Genomic DNA, 17,871 nt, shown 5'->3' with positions numbered 1-17,871 from the left:
TAAAAATATATGCGCATTTAAAACATAAAAAACTCGAGTTACTTAATATTGTGTGTACTAACAAAATAATGCAACTAGATGAATTACTTTTGAAGCTTGAAAAAGAAGCTGGCAAACACTGGCAAAAAGATGATCAAATATTTAAATATTTTTCTATTTCAAATTTTAAAAGTACAGGGAATTCAATTTTAAAAAATTTACGAATACTATTAATAGAACCTGTCGAAACAGTTACGGACAACGACAAAAAACTTAAATTAATGGAAATTTACCACAATGACCCGATATCAGGAGGTCACTGCGGAAATAAAAAGCTTTACGCAAAAATACGTACAAAATATTATTGGAAAGGTATGACCCGTGATATTGCCACATACGTCAAAAATTGCAAAAAGTGCCTTTTGAATAAAGTCTAGCCAAAAACCAAAGAAAATTTGGTGCTTACACCAACACCCTGCAAACCTTTCGATGTCGTAGTTATAGATACAATAGGACCTTTGCCTGAGTCGAATAATGGGAATAGGTTCGCGGTTACCATTATGTGCGACTTAAGCAAATACCGAGTTACAATATCAATCCCTGATAAGACAGCAAAAACAATTGCAACTGCAATTTTTGAAGGCTTCATCCTCATTTATGGCATAATGAAATCAATTAAAACAGATTTAGGAACTGAATATAAAAATGAAATTTTCTTTGAATTAACTAAACTCCTAAAAATCGAACATAATTTTTCTACAGCTTACCATCATGAAACCCTAGGTACAATTGAAAGAAATCATCGGGTGTTTAATGAATATTTACGAGCTTTTCTAAATGATTACTTCCCCGAATGGGACGTTTATTTGAAATATTTTACATTTTTGCATAATACAACTCCTAGTACAGTTTTGGATAATGGATTTACGCCACACGAATTAGTATTCGGTAGAAATGTTACCTTACCAAATGAAGTTCAAAAGGAACAAATCGATCCAATTTACAATGTTGAAAATTATGCAAAAGAAGTAAAATATAGACTACAAAAAACGCATAAAATAGCAAAAGATTTAATTAATAAACATAAAATTAAAAATAAGGATCTATATGATAAGAGGGCGCGTCCGTTAGCAATTAATATAAACGATAAGGTAGTAGTACAAAAAGAACCTAGAAATAAACACGGAAGCACTTACCAAGGAACATATATAGTCACAAAAATTGATGGAGTTAATGTCACGGTTTTAGATGAAATGAATAAAAAGGAAAAAACCGTTCACAAAAACCGAATCAATAAGGTAAACTAAACTTTTCTTCATACAAATTTACAAACTAGCTTGTAACTAATTTTAAATTTTCATTGCTCTGTTATTGAAGCATGAAATCTCAAATTAAAATTTATATTAATATACGAAAACAAAAATTTCAATTTGCATGTTAATAAAACCAAATATTAATATGCACGTACTATTTGTAATAAATATATATAATACATTAATTTAGTACAATAGAAATTAGAAAACAAATTACATGTAAGTAATTAACAGCGAACAGCGATAACAATTGCACTCAGCAGGGCCAATTGCATTCAGCGATGTATAATGATGGCCGCTGAGCGTGGGTGAAAAACGAGCGCGACCGAAGTCGTTTTTGCATAGTTGAAGTAACCGGTCGACACCTCCGCAAGCTCAAGTTTTAAAATCGAAAATTAAGAGTAATTAAATAAAACTAAGTGACGAGCGTTTAAAGAAAAAGTAAAAGACTAAGTTGTAAATCAAAAAAACTAATTATACTTTATTGCTTAAAAATAAAAAAAATAAAGAAACGAACGTATAAGTTGTAAATTAAAGGATAAGTGAATCTATTGTACAAGTTATAAAAAACTAAAGTTACACTTAATAAAAACTAACTTAAAAAACTGAAATAAGTGTACTCAATTGGACTAAAAAGGAAAATTAAAGAGTTGTGTGTGTGCAGGTGTGCAAGTGGGCTGCACACCCGCAAGCGTGAGTATAAAATACCCAAAAATGGTTGTAATGTAATAAACTTTAGCACAAATTGCTCTGATTTATCTACTTTCCATTCATTCCATATATTCCACTGCGTGATCTTCGGCATAATAGAATATTTGTCGAAATAACTCATAAAACGAATTATGCTATGAATTAATCTAGTTATAACTAGGACTATACATCTAGCAAATCGATTCAGTAGTGTTATTAATTTTAATAACAGCTTATATAAGTTTAAGCTTGAATTGTTTTCTGTTTTTAACTAGTCTGTAAGAAAGCATGTAGTTATCGACATGTAAGAATTGAAGTAGATTATAGTCAGCGCAAAGCATTTATCATACACCAAAGGCATGTCTCAATTGGGTAAATCCAATTTCAAGGGGTTGTGTTCGCAACCCTCTCAAGGGGTCGTCAGCACAATATATAGCTTCTCCGACCCAATTGTCAACGCACCTAAGCCTGTTTCATTGACAGCCGAGGCTCAGAAAGTTTAATGTGGTATATAAATCGTTCCCGAGATGGTCGAGCTAGTAGTACCTTAATAGCGCTTTGTTACCGGAACGTACCGGATCTATATCCCGCAAAGGGCCATCAACATCGGTAACACTCCCCAAAGCTTTCGGGGAGTGTCTTTATCGTTAATACAACAACAACAACAAAGCATGTAATTTTAGACTGAATGAATTAAATAAATAAATAAAATGCGCGCACAAAGAAATGACTAGTAATTCAGATTGATATTATTGAGAGGTTGACTTAGCACATTTTTTGTTAACAGCTGACGACTTAGCACATTTACACATCATTGCCCACAGCACGTAAAAATGAAAAATTTAAATATTTTTTTTTGTGATCGATGTATTTTGAATTCAGTTTTAAAACTGCATTAAAATAAAATTTTTCAAAATAAATGACAGCACATTTTCACATTAAGCTAACGATATGGTTTATTTGCTTGTGATGTTTTTGCCCTTAAGGCTGGCGTAACAAAGTACTGTGTGCACAGATCAAGTCTTCCTCCACCTGCCTCTCGCAACTCTGTGGAGGTCTCCCCATTCCACTGTTTCCTAACTGCGGTGTCGACTGACGTATTTTCATGGCCGGAGCGTCCTCATGTACTTGTTGCAAAGAGTTATCCAAGTGGTGGGTACAGTATATCCAAGCCACCATTGTCAACGAAGCATCAACACTTCCGCAAATAACATATAAATATTACATTACGTAGCATGAATTGGAATTACTTTTGAAAAATAACACCCTACCCTATTTTTCTGAATTTGAATTGTAATTTTCTCAACATGAAATTTAATTTTCTGAACTTTAATTGTAATTTTCTGAGCTTGAATTGTAATTTTATTAACTTGAAATCAAAATTCTGAACTTGAATTGCAATTTTATGAATTTAAATTGGGATTTCTGAACTTGAAGTGGATTTTTCTGAATTTGAATTGGACATTCGGATCATTAATTGTAATTTTCTGAACTTTAATTGTAATTTTCTGATTTTGAATTGCATCTTTCTGAACTTGAATTGTAAATTTCTGCACTTAAACTGGTAAAGGTGTAAAATTGAATTGATGATTTCAAAAATCAATTTGATATTTTCTGAAGTACTGTTGGAAAAGGTGTAGATACTGTAATGTATGCCGTGCTTGCAACCTGACACCCTATTCTATTTATACTCTGATTTAGCTTAATCGTTACCGAGGTTCATTTTGATTTTCGCAATATTGGATTCGTCTTCACCTTCAGGTTTTACTCTAGCTTCGGTTCAAGTCGCAGCTACGGTTTCTTTCCTGATTCGGTTCTGGTTTCGTTTCTGGACCCGTATTACGTTTTACTTCCGTAATCGAAACTCATTTTTAAATCAAAACAGCTCTGAAATGGTGGATCGGATTAATGACATATTTGAACTAGCGACCAAAAATACTCGTTAGATCCATAACTTATTCTAGTTTTTAGAAATTGTTTGACAGTTGCATAGTTATCGTTTGTGTTAGAATATTTTCAGTTTTGCAGTTTTGATTTCGGTTCCGGTTTCGGTTCTAATTTTGCTTCATTTCATCTCCTTTCCTTTTCCTTCCTTAAACCACTTTACACATGCAGTAATCTGCAATAAATCCACAATAGTTAACCTACGCGTTCACATATATCCCATCCCCAAGAACTAGATTTTTAGCTGTCAAATTTTCACCTTTTCCTTTTTTCCGTGCTCCCACTTAACTCCTAGCGGTAGTATCTAAAAATTTTTCATAATAACCGATTATCGCCGAGAAAAATTTATAAGGGAAATTATTTAATTACCGATTAGGAGTTAAGTAGAAAAATTAAGATAATCTCGTTATGTGTAAACTGCATCTATAACATCTATCAAAAATTCCATATTTAAAAGATATAGAACAAGAAACGGCCCAAAGTGATAAAATTAAATGAATATGTGTTTGAAATTCTGGCATTTTCATTGATGTCGGCATGTTAAATCCTCATATCCAATTTCACAAGTGCCCATGTATTGTTTTTTTATTCTATTAACAGCACACTGGAATAAAGGATGTACACAATGCTATTGATTTTACAAATGATGACGATAAGATGACACCGGGCTCAGAAATTCCTCATAAAGAAAAGAAGTCACGTACAAAGAAGAAGAAAGTATGTTATTTTTATATTCTTTTTATTAAAAAGTTTCTTGTTTATGTCCTTTTAACTTAAATCTTTTGATTGCAACAGGCTAAAAATTTGGGCAGGAGGGTCAAAGTCGTTGACGCAGACGCTAGAAGTCTTCGAAAAAAAAAGAAATCACGTAAAAAGACGACGCAAGTACGTTATTGACATGTTTCAACTATATGGTTGGCTCATCCCTACAGCACAACATCCCTTTGTTCAGATTGTCAAAATCTGCGTGTTGGTGTTACGCGAATGGAATGGAGAGAAAACATAAAACTTTACAATTCTTGTGTGTCGTGGGAAAATCATACCCTAACTTAGATCCATTTACTGAAAAAATAACTGAAATTGATGTGCACCTATTTTTTTTACCAAAAATGGACCACCACGGATTATTGTCAATGTGTCGGTTACATTTTACGTATGAGACATCTCCTTTTGACAATCCCTATACCAGTGAAATGAAAAAAATAAAATCACCCGATGAGATGAGCCAACCATATAATTGAGCCATGGGTATTGATATATTTTTATTTTCATTACTTTTTTCGCTTGTTTTCAAACAGTATGCTGATATAAAAAACCCATCATGGTGGAATCGCCGGGTGAAGTAAATAGAAAAAGAATGTGTACGCTATCTGAAACAGTACGGGCGTATTTTAACTGTCAGAAGCGGGTAAAATTTTTCACCGCGTTGAAACATTAGGAGTAGAAAAATAAGCGGTTATTAAAGAAACCGTATTTGGCAGCTTAACAGTGTACGTATAAAAAACATGCGTGTATAAAAGCCCTGGCAAAGTTGACGTATCCATATCCACATAAAACAACTGATCCAGCCATATCATAACACCCTAGCCATAACCATACGTTGCCAACCAATTGATTTTTGGTTTTTCGCCATATCCATAACCTAAAAATATTTGAGTTCTTGAATTTATAAACTTTTTGCAATTTTTGTTGTTATATCGGCCTAATGATTTGTAAGATCGCGGGTTCGAATCGAGCTCAAGGCCTAACAATAATTTTTTACCATTATTATTGTTATGATAAATTTTTTCTTAACTGAAAAAATTTTTTAATTAGAATAGAAAAAAGAAAAAATTTAGACAACTGCCAAAGCTCGTTGTATAGATCCATTTCGGGAACTGCTAAATTCCTTCATCGGCAACGTTTAGGCGCCGCTGCTATAACCATTCAGCCATCACAGCGGTTTCTTGTTTGTCTTCATTAATCCTACCTCTATTCTGGTTCGTGCCAACTGATATTCACAGCACTGCGACATCTATTGCAGAATGGATGTGAAAATTGGACTTGATTGATGGTAATACTGCCATAGTGTCATATTTTATTGACACTTTTTCCCCGTGCTCTGGGATGTATTAACAATTTTTGTTGTTATATCGGCCTAATGATTTGTAAGATCGCGGGTTCGAATCGAGCTCAAGGTCTAACAATAATTTTTTATCATTATTATTGTTATGATAAATTTTATCTTAATTGAAAAAATTTTTAAATTAGAATAGAAGAAAGAAAAAATTTAGACAACTGCCAAAGCTCGTTGTATAGATCCATTTCGGGAACTGCTAAATTCCTTCATCGGCAACGTTTTGGCGCCGAAATGGATCTATACAACGAGCTTTGGCAGTTGTCTAAATTTTATTTTCTTCTATTCTAATTTAAAAATTTTTTCAATTAAGAAAAAATTTATCTTAACAATAATAATGATAAAAAATTATTGTTATGCCTTGAGCTCGATTCGAACCCGCGATCTTACAAATCATTAGGCCGATATAACAACAAAAATTGTTAATACATCCCAGAGCATGGGGAAAAAGTGTCAATAAAATATGACACTATGGCAGTATTGCCATCAATCAAGTTCAATTTTCACATCCATTCTGCAACAGATGTCGCAGTGCTGTGAATATCAGTTGGCACGAACCAGAATAGAGCTGGATTAATGAAGACAAACAAAAAACCGCTGTGATGGTTGAATGGTTATAGCAGCGGCGCCTAAACGTTGCCGATGAAGGAATTTAGCAGTTCCCGAAATGGATCTATACAACGAGCTTTGGCAGTTGTCTAAATTTTTTCTTTCTTCTATTCTAATTTAAAAATTGTTTCAATTAAGAAAAAATTTATCATAACAATAATAATGATAAAAAATTATTGTTAGGCCTTGAGCTCGATTCGAACCCGCGATCTTATAAACTTTTTGTTTATGTTATTTATTTTTTTGATACGTTTTGACTAAGACATTTTTAATAAAATTTCACAATTTTTAGGTTAAGGCACCAATAACTGATGCCAATTGATATGGATAAGTAAAAATATGGTTGTGACTATAGCGTTATGACTATAGCCATCATCCAGTGAGTTGTCTAGCTCCGCATCACGCTCAATTCTCACGGCAATGCTCTGGGTCATTGGCAGACTTGAGAAGCAGAGGTCGTGATATTTTTGTACATATGAGTTGTGATAGACAGATGTCGTTATTGTATCTCATTTAACATGCCAAACTAAAGATAAGAAACTAACAAATTATCTGGCTCACAAATTGAACCAGACTTCTATCTGGATTTATCTGGCTCAGGATCTTTCCGGCGGGATGATGGCTTATGTCAACTTTGCCTGGCCCTTAAGACGAGTGTAACACGACGACGCAATGCTGTCAATGCTGGATCACGATATTTATTGAACGTTTAGCATGAAGTATTGATGGATCGTAATCCGGATCGCAATATATGTAGAAGTTTTGAAATCTATCAATATGGATCGCGGCACCGACAATATATTGTTACGTGTAGCACCTCTGCGATCCAACCTATAATGTACCAAACTAAAGGGGCTGGCAAAGTTGACATAGTCATAACCATATTTTTACTTATCCATAATTATCAATTGGCATCGGTTATTGGTGCCTTAACCTAAAATATGTGAAAATTTCATAAGAAAGAAGGAAATTCAGAAAATTACCAAAAAATTCCACAAATAATTGGTCACTTAGTGAAAACGTATCCAAATCAAAAATTAAAAAAAAAAAAAATACCCAAAAGCCAATTTGTTGATATGGTATGGTTATGGCTAGGTCGTTATGCTATGACACCATTGACTAACTAAATTGCTTTCCATGAGGTTTGTTGGATCAGCTGTTTTATACGGATATGGATAACTCAACTTTTGCATGGCTTTAAGTGTGTCAACTAAGCTATAAACGTCAAACTACAAACAGACTCGCTCACCTGATGCAAATCTCAGTGATTTTATCGTCCGATTCTGTTTGTTAAATTGCGTGCATTTACTGTGAAAAATGAATTATTTGTGCGATAGACTGAACAATTAATTAATTGTATGCAAAACAGGCGCCCTTTATGGTATAAGCACATAAAAGCAAGCGTATTTAAGCGAAAAATTAAAATGTAAGAAAAATAAGCTGCCGGCCGATAATCGGTTGCAATTTTAGCACCAGCCAGGCCGAATGCAATTTTTCGGTTTATCGGTGGCTGTGTAAGCGTACCCTAAGACTGTTTAAGCTGAGTTGTATTTAATAGTTAAATAAAATTAAAATTTAAATAGTTGAATATATTTCCGCAGGAGTATAGATAATAAAAGATTTGAAGTCTCCAACAATGCGAAAAAATACGGAAAGCAAAATTGATTTAAATTAGAGTCAATCAAAAGAAACTTGGCAAAGTAAAGAGCGCCGTACGTGTAACTTGTTTTCCTCGTGAAAAAGCAATACAACGCGTTTACGTTGCGATGCTGAACTGATAAATTATAGCTACGATGCTTTGCTTCGTTCTTTTACATACCTGGACAACAATGGCAACCCAGATTTTTCCGTTATGCCAACTTTTAGCTGCAGACTTTAGTGCTTTATCGGTAACGGTTATGAGAATCAATGCAATCGATTATTGGTGCCGCTAAGGTCGTAACCGTATCGTGGCCAACCAATTGGTTTTTGGTTTACCGTCGTAACGATAAACAGCTGATTACGTTAGGGATACGACTACAGCGATACGACAAACGGCACCAACGACTACAGCTTTACCGAGTGCCTGTCAGAGTGCTTGACAGATAAGTCAGCTCACTTGTACTTAAGGCCGCGGCACAATGACATTTTTCATATAGATGCATTTAACACAAGCTTATGCATTCCAATAACATCGCCACAATCAACCAAAATGTTGCGTTTGTAAATATGAAGGAACTTCAGACTTCGCAATTGAAGTTTATTACGTCTTGTCCATTCACATACAAAATTTCGGGAAGCACTGTTTTAAACATTATCCCTATACAACAAAAATACTTGCTAACATATTTTGTGTCGTATTCGATTGTTATATTGCAGTTTTTAATTTCGAAAAATGTTAGAAAAGTTACCAACCAGTGGGAAAAATAATTTCACTTGCAAAGTGTGCCAACGCCCTTGGGCAAAGCAAATGTCAAATTCTTCTTATGCTTTGCTTGTACCAAAATTTGGGAGTTGGCAACTTTTCAATATCAGATGGCGCCCATATCGCTCATTCTACCGTTCTCCATAAAAATACGTGCAATCTGCTCATAATGCATAAGATTGAGTAGAACGCATCTATATGAAAATCTACTTATGTGTCGGGGCTTTTATCTACAATGGTCCGTTTAAGCCCGGTTTTTCAGTAGTTGGTTAAGCTAAGCTTAAACTAAGTATGCTTAAACTCTGGTCAAATTCAAACTCCAGTTAAACTACAGAGCAGTTTTTCAGTCACAGTTTAAGGCCGCCTTTGGGGTATGCTGTTTGGTGCGGCAACATTGTTTTTTTTAAACAGGTTTTTTTTTATTATCTAGATAATTTGTAGATACGGCAACGGCTGGATTTTGTTTACGCAACAAAGATGAAAAAAATATTCTGCAGCGAAATATATATATAGTTCCGGAAATATCCAACATCATTATTTAATTATTCTTAAACCAGATAGTTCTCGAGTTGATATCCAACTTCATTCTCCAGTCACTATCCAACCGTTGAGAAACTTTGTAAAATTATAAGTTTTCGAGTTGATCTCCACCGTCATTCATATTTTCCAATTATTATCCTAATTTTGAGAGGTTTTTAGAAATTTCTAGATCTCAAATAAATATTCAACACATGTCTCCAGTTGATATCCTACACTGAATATCGAGTTGAGGTAGAATTGAAAAAAAAAATCTCCAAGGTGGTACCACCAAAATCCACAGCTGTTTATTGTGAGAAATAAAAGCGTAATTAATTAAAAATAAGTTATATAGGCAGCCGAGTTGGTGTGATGGTAATGATGGTACCGTGCTCCGCCTACCACCTCGAATATACTGGGTTCAAGCCCCGGGCAAAGTAACATCAAAATTTTAGAAACAAGGTTTTTTAATTAGTATACAATTTTTCTAAGTTGGGCCGCCCCTCGGCAGTGTTTAAATTTGCCTTGAGTTTAAGCAAACTTAGTTTAAGCTAAGCTTAACCAACTACTAAAAAACCGGGCCTTACACATATTATTGAAATTGTGTATTCAGGCGATTCATGTTCTGTGAAGTGATAAAATAAAAAGAGTTTTCATAAATTTGAACAAATTTCTTTTTTTTTTTTCATAGAACGCGAGTTCTTCCCCAGAGCAGGTAGAATCAAAATTTACAGTAGGAAAAAATAACTTAAAATAATTAATTATTTGATTTGTTTTGTCAATCATATTGCAAGGTCAGCACAAACTACGCGACTCATCAGCTCAATATATATATATTGTCAATACGGATCACGACCAGCATCCTAAAAATTAGAATTGAAGAGGGTGACATTTTTTCTACAAAGGAAAACACCATTAGTCAAAACATGCCCAAAATGAAAAGCTCTCAGTGGTCCCGTCCCGCCAATTTGTTGGAAAAATTAGAAGGAGCACGATGCAAATTGGAAGAGAAGCTCGGCCTAAAATCTCTTCGAAGGCTGTCGCGCTTCATATTTATTTATTTTTTAAATTATGTATATATATTTCATTTTATTTTCGTGAAAATACTGTAGTATGGAATCTTACATTTGGGTCCAGTTAGAGGACCACAACTTGTTAATTAAATTTGTTAACTTAAGTAATAGCATTTTTTGCTTTATAAAAAATTCCCACTTTAGCTGAGTACGCTATGATTCTCGAGTTGAGCCAATGTTTCGAAGCAACTCTTGAGATTTTAGAAGTATGTCTAGTTATCAATACGAGCTCTAATGTTACTGAAGCCGAAATGCTTGTTGGGCAATGACGTCGAATATACCCAACACGCATTTGGGCTTAAGTACCACTACATCTCATGTTGATTGAGAATCATAACGTTCTGAGCAAAAAAGGAAATATTTTATAAAGCAAAAAATGCTATTACTTAAGTTAAAAAAATATAGTTCCCAACTAGTATTTATGTGTGGTTCTCTTACTAGACTCAAATGTAAGATTACAATGCTACAGTATTTTCAACAAAATAATATATGTATAACTTATATTTAATTAATAGCGCTTCCTTACTGCTATCAGCCAGGTGTTTATTTCTCACAATAAACAGCTGTTGGCTTTGGTGGTGCCACCTCGGGGAAGGGTTGGATAGTGATTGGAGAATGAAGTTGAATAACAACTTGATAACTATCTGGTTTAAGAATAATTACAGCATGATGTTTGATATCAGGTCTGGAACTAGATATATATTTCTCTAAGGCTGGAGAAATTTTTTTTCCATCTTTGTTGGGTAAACAAAATCAAGCTGTTGCCGTATCTACAAACTATCTAGATAACAAAAAAAAAACAGTGTTACCGCACAAAAAAGCATACCCCAAAGACGGCCTTAAACTGTGACTGAAAAACTGGTCACTAGTTTAACTGGAGTCTAAATTTGACTAGAGTTTAAGCAAACTTAGTTTAAGCTTAGCTTAACCAACTACTTGGCAGCCACCGTGGTGTGATGGTAGCGTGCTCCGCCAACCACACCGAATATCCCGCGTACAACCCCCGGGCAAAGCAACATCAAAATTTTAGAAATAAGGTTTTTCAATTAGAAGAAAATTTTTCTAAGCGGGGTCGCCCCTCGGCAATGTCTGGCAAGCGCCTCCGAGTGTATTTCTGCCACGAAAAGCTCTCAGTGAAAACTCATCTGCCTTGCAGATGCCGTTCGGAGTCGGCATAAAACATGTAGGTCCCGTCCGGCCAATTTTTAGGGAAAATCAAGAGGAGCACGACGCAAATTGGAAGAGAAGCTCGGCCTTAGATCTCTTCGGAGGTTATCGCGCCTTACATTTATTTTATTTTTTTAACCAACTACTGAAAAACCGGGCCTTACACATATACATATTATTGAAATTATGTATTCAGGGGGCGATTCATGTTCTGTGAAGTGATAAAATAAAAAGAGTTTTCATAAATTTGAACAAATTTTTTTTTTTTTTAATTTTATCACTTCATAGAACGCGAATTCTTCCCCAGTGCAGGTAGAGTCGAAATTTACAGGAGAAAAAAATAATTAATAATTTGATTTGTTTTGTCAATCATATTGCAAGGTCAGCGCCAACTATGCGATTCATCAGTTCAATATATGTATATTGTCAATACGGATCACGACCAGCATCCTAAAAATTAGAATTCAAGTGCGCAACATGAGGGTAACATTTTTTCAGAAAGGAAAACATTAGTCAAAACGTCCAAAACGAAAACTAAAATGTCCAAAATGTGAATAAATTCCTCAATTCGAAAAGTTATAGGCTAAAAAGTAAATATTTTTCGGCCATTCGAAATGCTCACATGTTTGAAATTTAAGGGTTGAACTTTGCTAGCTTTGTTCGTTTGCACTTGTCACTTTGATTTTCGGCATTGTTTATAATTTCAGATTAAAAGTTTTCTCGAACGTTAATTTTGAACTTGTTTTCTATTTAGGAAACATTTTAGACGGCAGTTTGATCATTAAATGCAAATTTGATTTTGAGCAAAGCTTTGTTCGGCCTGCACACATTAACAGTCGGCCTTTTACAAGTAGACTCCAAATCATCACCTGGAGTATGCGCATTGTTGAATGACATATGCAAGTTTGTTTTACTGGTTTGACGAGCGCGATTCCACCACCACAATCTCATTTTGTGTTCTAATTTTTAGCCCTTTTTTCTCCATTTCATTCTGGTCATATTAAAAAAGGCTTAGAGAAATTATCATTAATCAATTTGAGAAGCAGGTACAATGTCATATAAAAAAAGTGCATTTCAATTTGAGAACGCTATCAACGGGTTTTTAGGTGCATTGGGGAAGTAACGTGATTCGCAAATCTCAAACGTTACTTCGTGCATTGCATTTCGGTACCCAATAAACGAGTTCAATCTCAACCCAACCCTCAAACGTTAGTTCTCAACTCCATCTTATATTGAGATATAAATGCGATGTACGAAATAACTTTTCAAACAGCTGGTATTCCCTGCATTCGGTGAGACTGGCAATGAAAGTTTTTATGCGTTTTTGGGTATATACGTGTGATTTTCTAACCTTAAGGCATCACCACATATGCAATTCATAGTGAAACTTTTTTAATTATATTTTCTACAGACGCCAGTGGATGTGAGAGACCCAGTTGAAACAAAGACAGTTGGTATCACTGCTTTTAACGAGGCACAAGTAAGTATTTTTTTGTAAAAGGCGAGAATAATAAAAGGTGATAAACATAATTAAAATTCAATGACAGGGAACAGACATGTAGTATGAACTACTACGATTATAGAAAATGCATCACTGCTGTTGTTGTTGTAGCAATGCTTCGCCCATCCAATAGGTGCGACCAATCACAAATTGTCGAGTCCAAGGAAACTTGCTGTTTCAACAGGGACCATAATGAGAGGGGTGTTAGAGGCGTGGGTTCCACATTACAATGATGGTTTTTGTCATATGGGGACACATTGCAAGCAGGACATACATCTGGTTCATTCTGCATAGGCAAAGAGGATAAATACAATAATAGCCGTCACTAGTTATTTTTTTGGCATTTACTCGGTGTATACTGAGAGGTAGTCGCTACTTTTTTTTTGGGCAAGATGTTTATAAATGTCCTCTATACATTTTCGTGGGGTATTTGTGTTTATTTTTCGACTGTATTTAATTAATTTATTTAATTCTCTTTCCAAAAATCACAGTTGCACAAGGGGCCTACACGGCATGGATAAATGCGAGGCAATCAAAAATGTCCCTCTCAGAAAACATTCGGCATCAATTTTTTCAATTTCCAGCGAGATACTCGCCACAAAATAACGAGTGACGGCTCTTATTGTATTTATCCTCTTTGGCATAGGTAAGAGTTTAACCTGTTACAGTATCTACATTGAAGTTGAGCTAGAGTGACGCGCGTTTCCCTAGGGAGGGTGCGTTCCTCCTCTGCTAGTTCTGGGTATTTTTATTTGAGTACGGGATTTGCCGGGCATTTCCTGACATAGAGGTCCGACGCCTGTTTGTGGATGTCACTGAGAACCGGTTTGTGCTTTTTTGCTTCATATGGCTGTGTTCTCAGGTGCCATAATTCGTCAGAATGCTTTCGGAGATGACCCTTTAAGCCCCTGGACGGTGTAGCCTCATCAATCAGATGTCTGTTGGGATGCCCAGGTTTCTGGGTATTCAATAGAAACTGTTTGGTTAGCATTTCAATTCTCTCCCCATTGGGGAGTACTCTCGCCTCATTGTGTAGATGGTGGCGACCATATCGGCCGGCCAATTGCTTTGTAAGTGGTGATGAGCGTTTCTTTATCTTTATCCCAAGTGCTGCCAGCAAGAGATTTGAGAATTTTTTACGGCTCTGGATTTTCGGTACAAATGCGGCTGCAGGGAGACCCTTCTAGGTCTTGCAGTAACGTGCCATGGTTGCCCGCATCAAAAGCTTTTGACAGGTCTGACGCAACGAGTATTGTCCTATGGTGAGGGCTTTGATTTAAACCGCAATTTATCTGGATGCTAATGGCATATAGCGCGGTGGTAGGGCTATGTAATTTTCGGAAGCCATTCTGATGATTGGCTACTTGCAAATTTGCATTAAAATAGGGAAGCAGAATGGCTTCAAGTGTCTTGGCTACTGGCGATAGGAGAGATATCGGACGGTAAGAATCCTATGTTAGCTGGTTTCCCATGCTTTAGTAGCGGAACCACCTTGGCCATTTTCCATTTTTGGGGGATAACTAAGGTAGAAAGGGACAAGTTAAAGACATGCGCTAGATAATTTAATCCCGCTTTGCCTAGTTTTTTAAGTATCGACATGGATATGCCGTCTGTGCCCACTGCTTTAGATGGCTTAGCATGAACGATGGCATCCTCAACCTCTTTGGCGGTGATTGTAATTGGTGACGCGCAGTATTTATAGTTGTTTGCGCATCTGTTGGCCCGCCGTCTAACTTTGTCAACCGTAGAATGCATTAATACTGTCGGCAAAAAGCGCTCTCGTATTTTTTCAAATCAGACAGCACTTTATCGCCAAAGGCGGTGGAGATTTTGTCATTGTGCTTGGACGGATTCGATAGGGACTTCACGGTGGACCAAAGCTTACCCACACCTGTGGAGAGGGTACAATTCTTTAAATGCTTCTTCCATTTCGCCCGCATGTGTTCCTCCATAAGCAATCTGATGCGTCGATTTATATCCCTTATTTGGCGTCGCCGGGGTCGCGCTGTCTTATAAGGTCACGTTCTCTCGCTAAATTTGCGGCCTCCGCCGGAATATGTGGCCGGATTTCCGGAATTCGGGAATAAAACGAGTCGAGGCGGATTCGACGACCCTGCGGAAAGTACGTCCCCCTTAGCGGAGATCAGTCGGGATAGGGAGGGCAGCAAAGCGATTGTCTGTAAAGGATTTGTAACTTTCCTTTCTTAAGGTTGATGAAAGTGCGGTTCTGAGTAATGATGAAGCCGGCAGGTGGTCAGATGCCAATGTAACCATCGGCTGCCAGTTGACGCAGTTTACTAGTCCTGCGCTTACGATGGATAGATCTGGAGAGTTGTGACAGCTTTCTACCATACGAGGGGGGCGTCTCCGTTTATTGTGCAGAACCTCGTTTCCTCTATTTGGTCCGCCAACATCTCACGCCTGCTGAATTCCATAGATTGTGATGGGCATTGAAATCGCCTAAGATAATGCGATTATCGCCAGTGAGTAGTGCGCTGATATCAGGACGGTATCCGCTGGGGCAACAGGTGACAGGAGGGATGTAGATTTGATGATTTCTAAGTTTACATCGCCTAACCGGACAGATATGCCGTGACGTTCTAGGACACTGTCCCTGCGGCTGATGTCGGGATCGAAAAGATTATTTTGCACTGAGTGGTGGATGATGACCGCGAAACCGCCCCCATTTCCGCTCTCACGATATTTCCTGTAGACGTTATACCCAGAACAAGTCTGCAGAACAGATCCTGCTGTGAGCGTGGTCTCTTGAATCGCAGCAATGCGGATGATATACCGCTTCCTGAAATCAAATATCTCCGACCGTCTTCCCAGTTAACCCATTACAGTTTAACTTCAGAATTCTGAACGGAAGGGACTGAACGTCCCTGGGTAAGCATTGTGGTACCCGGTGTAGTTGGGTTTGTGGCCTGGCATCATGGCGCGATGAAACCTGTCGGGGGGTTGCCGTCGCGGAGACCAGAACATCTGGGAAAGTGGCACCGTCCAAAACAGGAGCTGCATTGGGCAGATGTCGCAAAAAAAGGGGGGAGCGCTAAGGCGCAGGCTACGGGACGCCCTCGGGCGAGAAGAGCAAGGAGCTACAAACGATTTATAAAAGTTATTAGGACGTCGGGTTTTGGGGTTTAGCCCAGTATATCCTGTCCGATGCAACCATCTCTTACACGTGACACACTGACAAGAGTGTGACCGTCTTAAAAAGATTCTTTTCCGGCATACGCAGCAAAAAAATTTCTCTAGACCGGGGTCAGGGGCATGTCCCGGATTGGGTTCGATACCTTCCCGGAGCAGTAGAGTATGGCGCAGTCCCGCTGAAAGGATCTGCTGGGAGCGACGCAACAAATTAAATGGGGTTTCACTGAAATGACAGCCCTTGGTGGAGAAAAAACCCAAGTCGCTCCGGTATATAGAACCGGCTACTTGGGAAGCGCTGCCAGATTAGTCTTATCTTGGGACATTTTTATGTCAGCGCGTTTCGCACTGACTGCTCTTAGTTCTGAGGAAGTTTTAAACCAAGCTTTTTCTTGTTAAGCTAAAATATAACATTTTTCAGTTTTCTAGGAACTGTTGATTGTTCGCACTTTATGCTTTTTTTGACATGGCGTGTAATTAAGTAAATTTTGTCGTTGGTAACTTTTTTCGATTTTTAATTTTGAGTTACTCTTTACATTATTTTTCGGGTTCACCTCCGCAAAAAGAGTGCGTTCTCTCAATATTTGTGACGTTTTCTCTCATTTCCACTTAAACGATTTTGGATAACAGTTTATGTGTGTGTCTCTTTTACACCTGTCGAGTGGTGAAAATTAACCTAAAAAAACCACGTGGTTTTTTGGTCGCTTCGTTTTCAGTCAAGATTTGCTTATAGCATAGGTCGGCATATTTTTTTGTGAGGCTGTATTGGTGAATGCGAGAGTAACTTCGCTACAGTGGTGCTAAGAACAAAATTTTCGCGTCAGTTGAGGGTCTGGAAAGAGACAATATTTTTTGGGGGAAAAAATATGCTTTTGCGAAAGTATAAGGAATAGGTTTCCCAAAATGTTAATGAAAATTGCAGAAATGCGGAAACCATGCTAAAAAGGGATCTGTCAAGCTTTATAAGCACAAGCATACTTACCAAGGGAAGACCTTTTTCAGAAGGCGTTTGTATTAAAGAAATTGTTCTACACATTTTAGAAAAACTCCATAGCTCCCTATACGCTTTTTTTGAAAAAGTTCCTCTCAGCCAGAACTGTAACAAGAAATATAGATGAAATAGGCACATCGCTTGAAAAAGCTTTTAAAGAAAAGATTAATGACTGCACATTTTTTACCATATGCTTAGATGAAAGCACTGAAATGGTCATTTGTGTTCGATGCGTAGACTCCAACTATGAAACTTTCGAATCAATGCTTTCGTTAGAAAGTTTTCATGGAGATGTAACAGGAAGGTTAATATTTGAAACTATCCACCAAAAATTTCTTTCTGAAGTGGACCTAAGTAAGTTTGCCGGGGTATGCACGGATGGGGCAAACGTCATGACTGGTAAAATGGAAGGTTTCGT

At 36.9% G+C, this 17,871-nt stretch overlaps 1 protein-coding gene across 2 annotated transcripts in view; it reads left to right on the top strand.

The window, feature by feature from the left end:
- Positions 1 to 17,871, top strand: part of LOC137249774 (leucine-rich repeat and coiled-coil domain-containing protein PF3D7_0703800-like) — a 110,087-nt gene that overhangs the window by 89,810 nt on the left and 2,406 nt on the right. The window contains exons 4-6 of one of the 2 annotated variants that reach the window (XM_067781661.1): positions 4,527 to 4,643; positions 4,722 to 4,811; positions 13,223 to 13,291. In XM_067781661.1, the coding sequence (XP_067637762.1) occupies positions 4,527 to 4,643; positions 4,722 to 4,811; positions 13,223 to 13,291 (276 nt within the window). The remainder of the gene's footprint in view (positions 1 to 4,526; positions 4,644 to 4,721; positions 4,812 to 13,222; positions 13,292 to 17,871) is intronic. The other variant, XM_067781662.1, reaches the window with a different exon arrangement.

This window comes from Eurosta solidaginis, chromosome 4 (genome assembly GCF_040869045.1).
Source record: "Eurosta solidaginis isolate ZX-2024a chromosome 4, ASM4086904v1, whole genome shotgun sequence".
NCBI lineage: Eukaryota > Metazoa > Arthropoda > Insecta > Diptera > Tephritidae > Eurosta > Eurosta solidaginis.
Note: the sequence above shows the minus strand (reverse complement) of the source record. Positions and strands in the feature narration are given on the sequence as shown.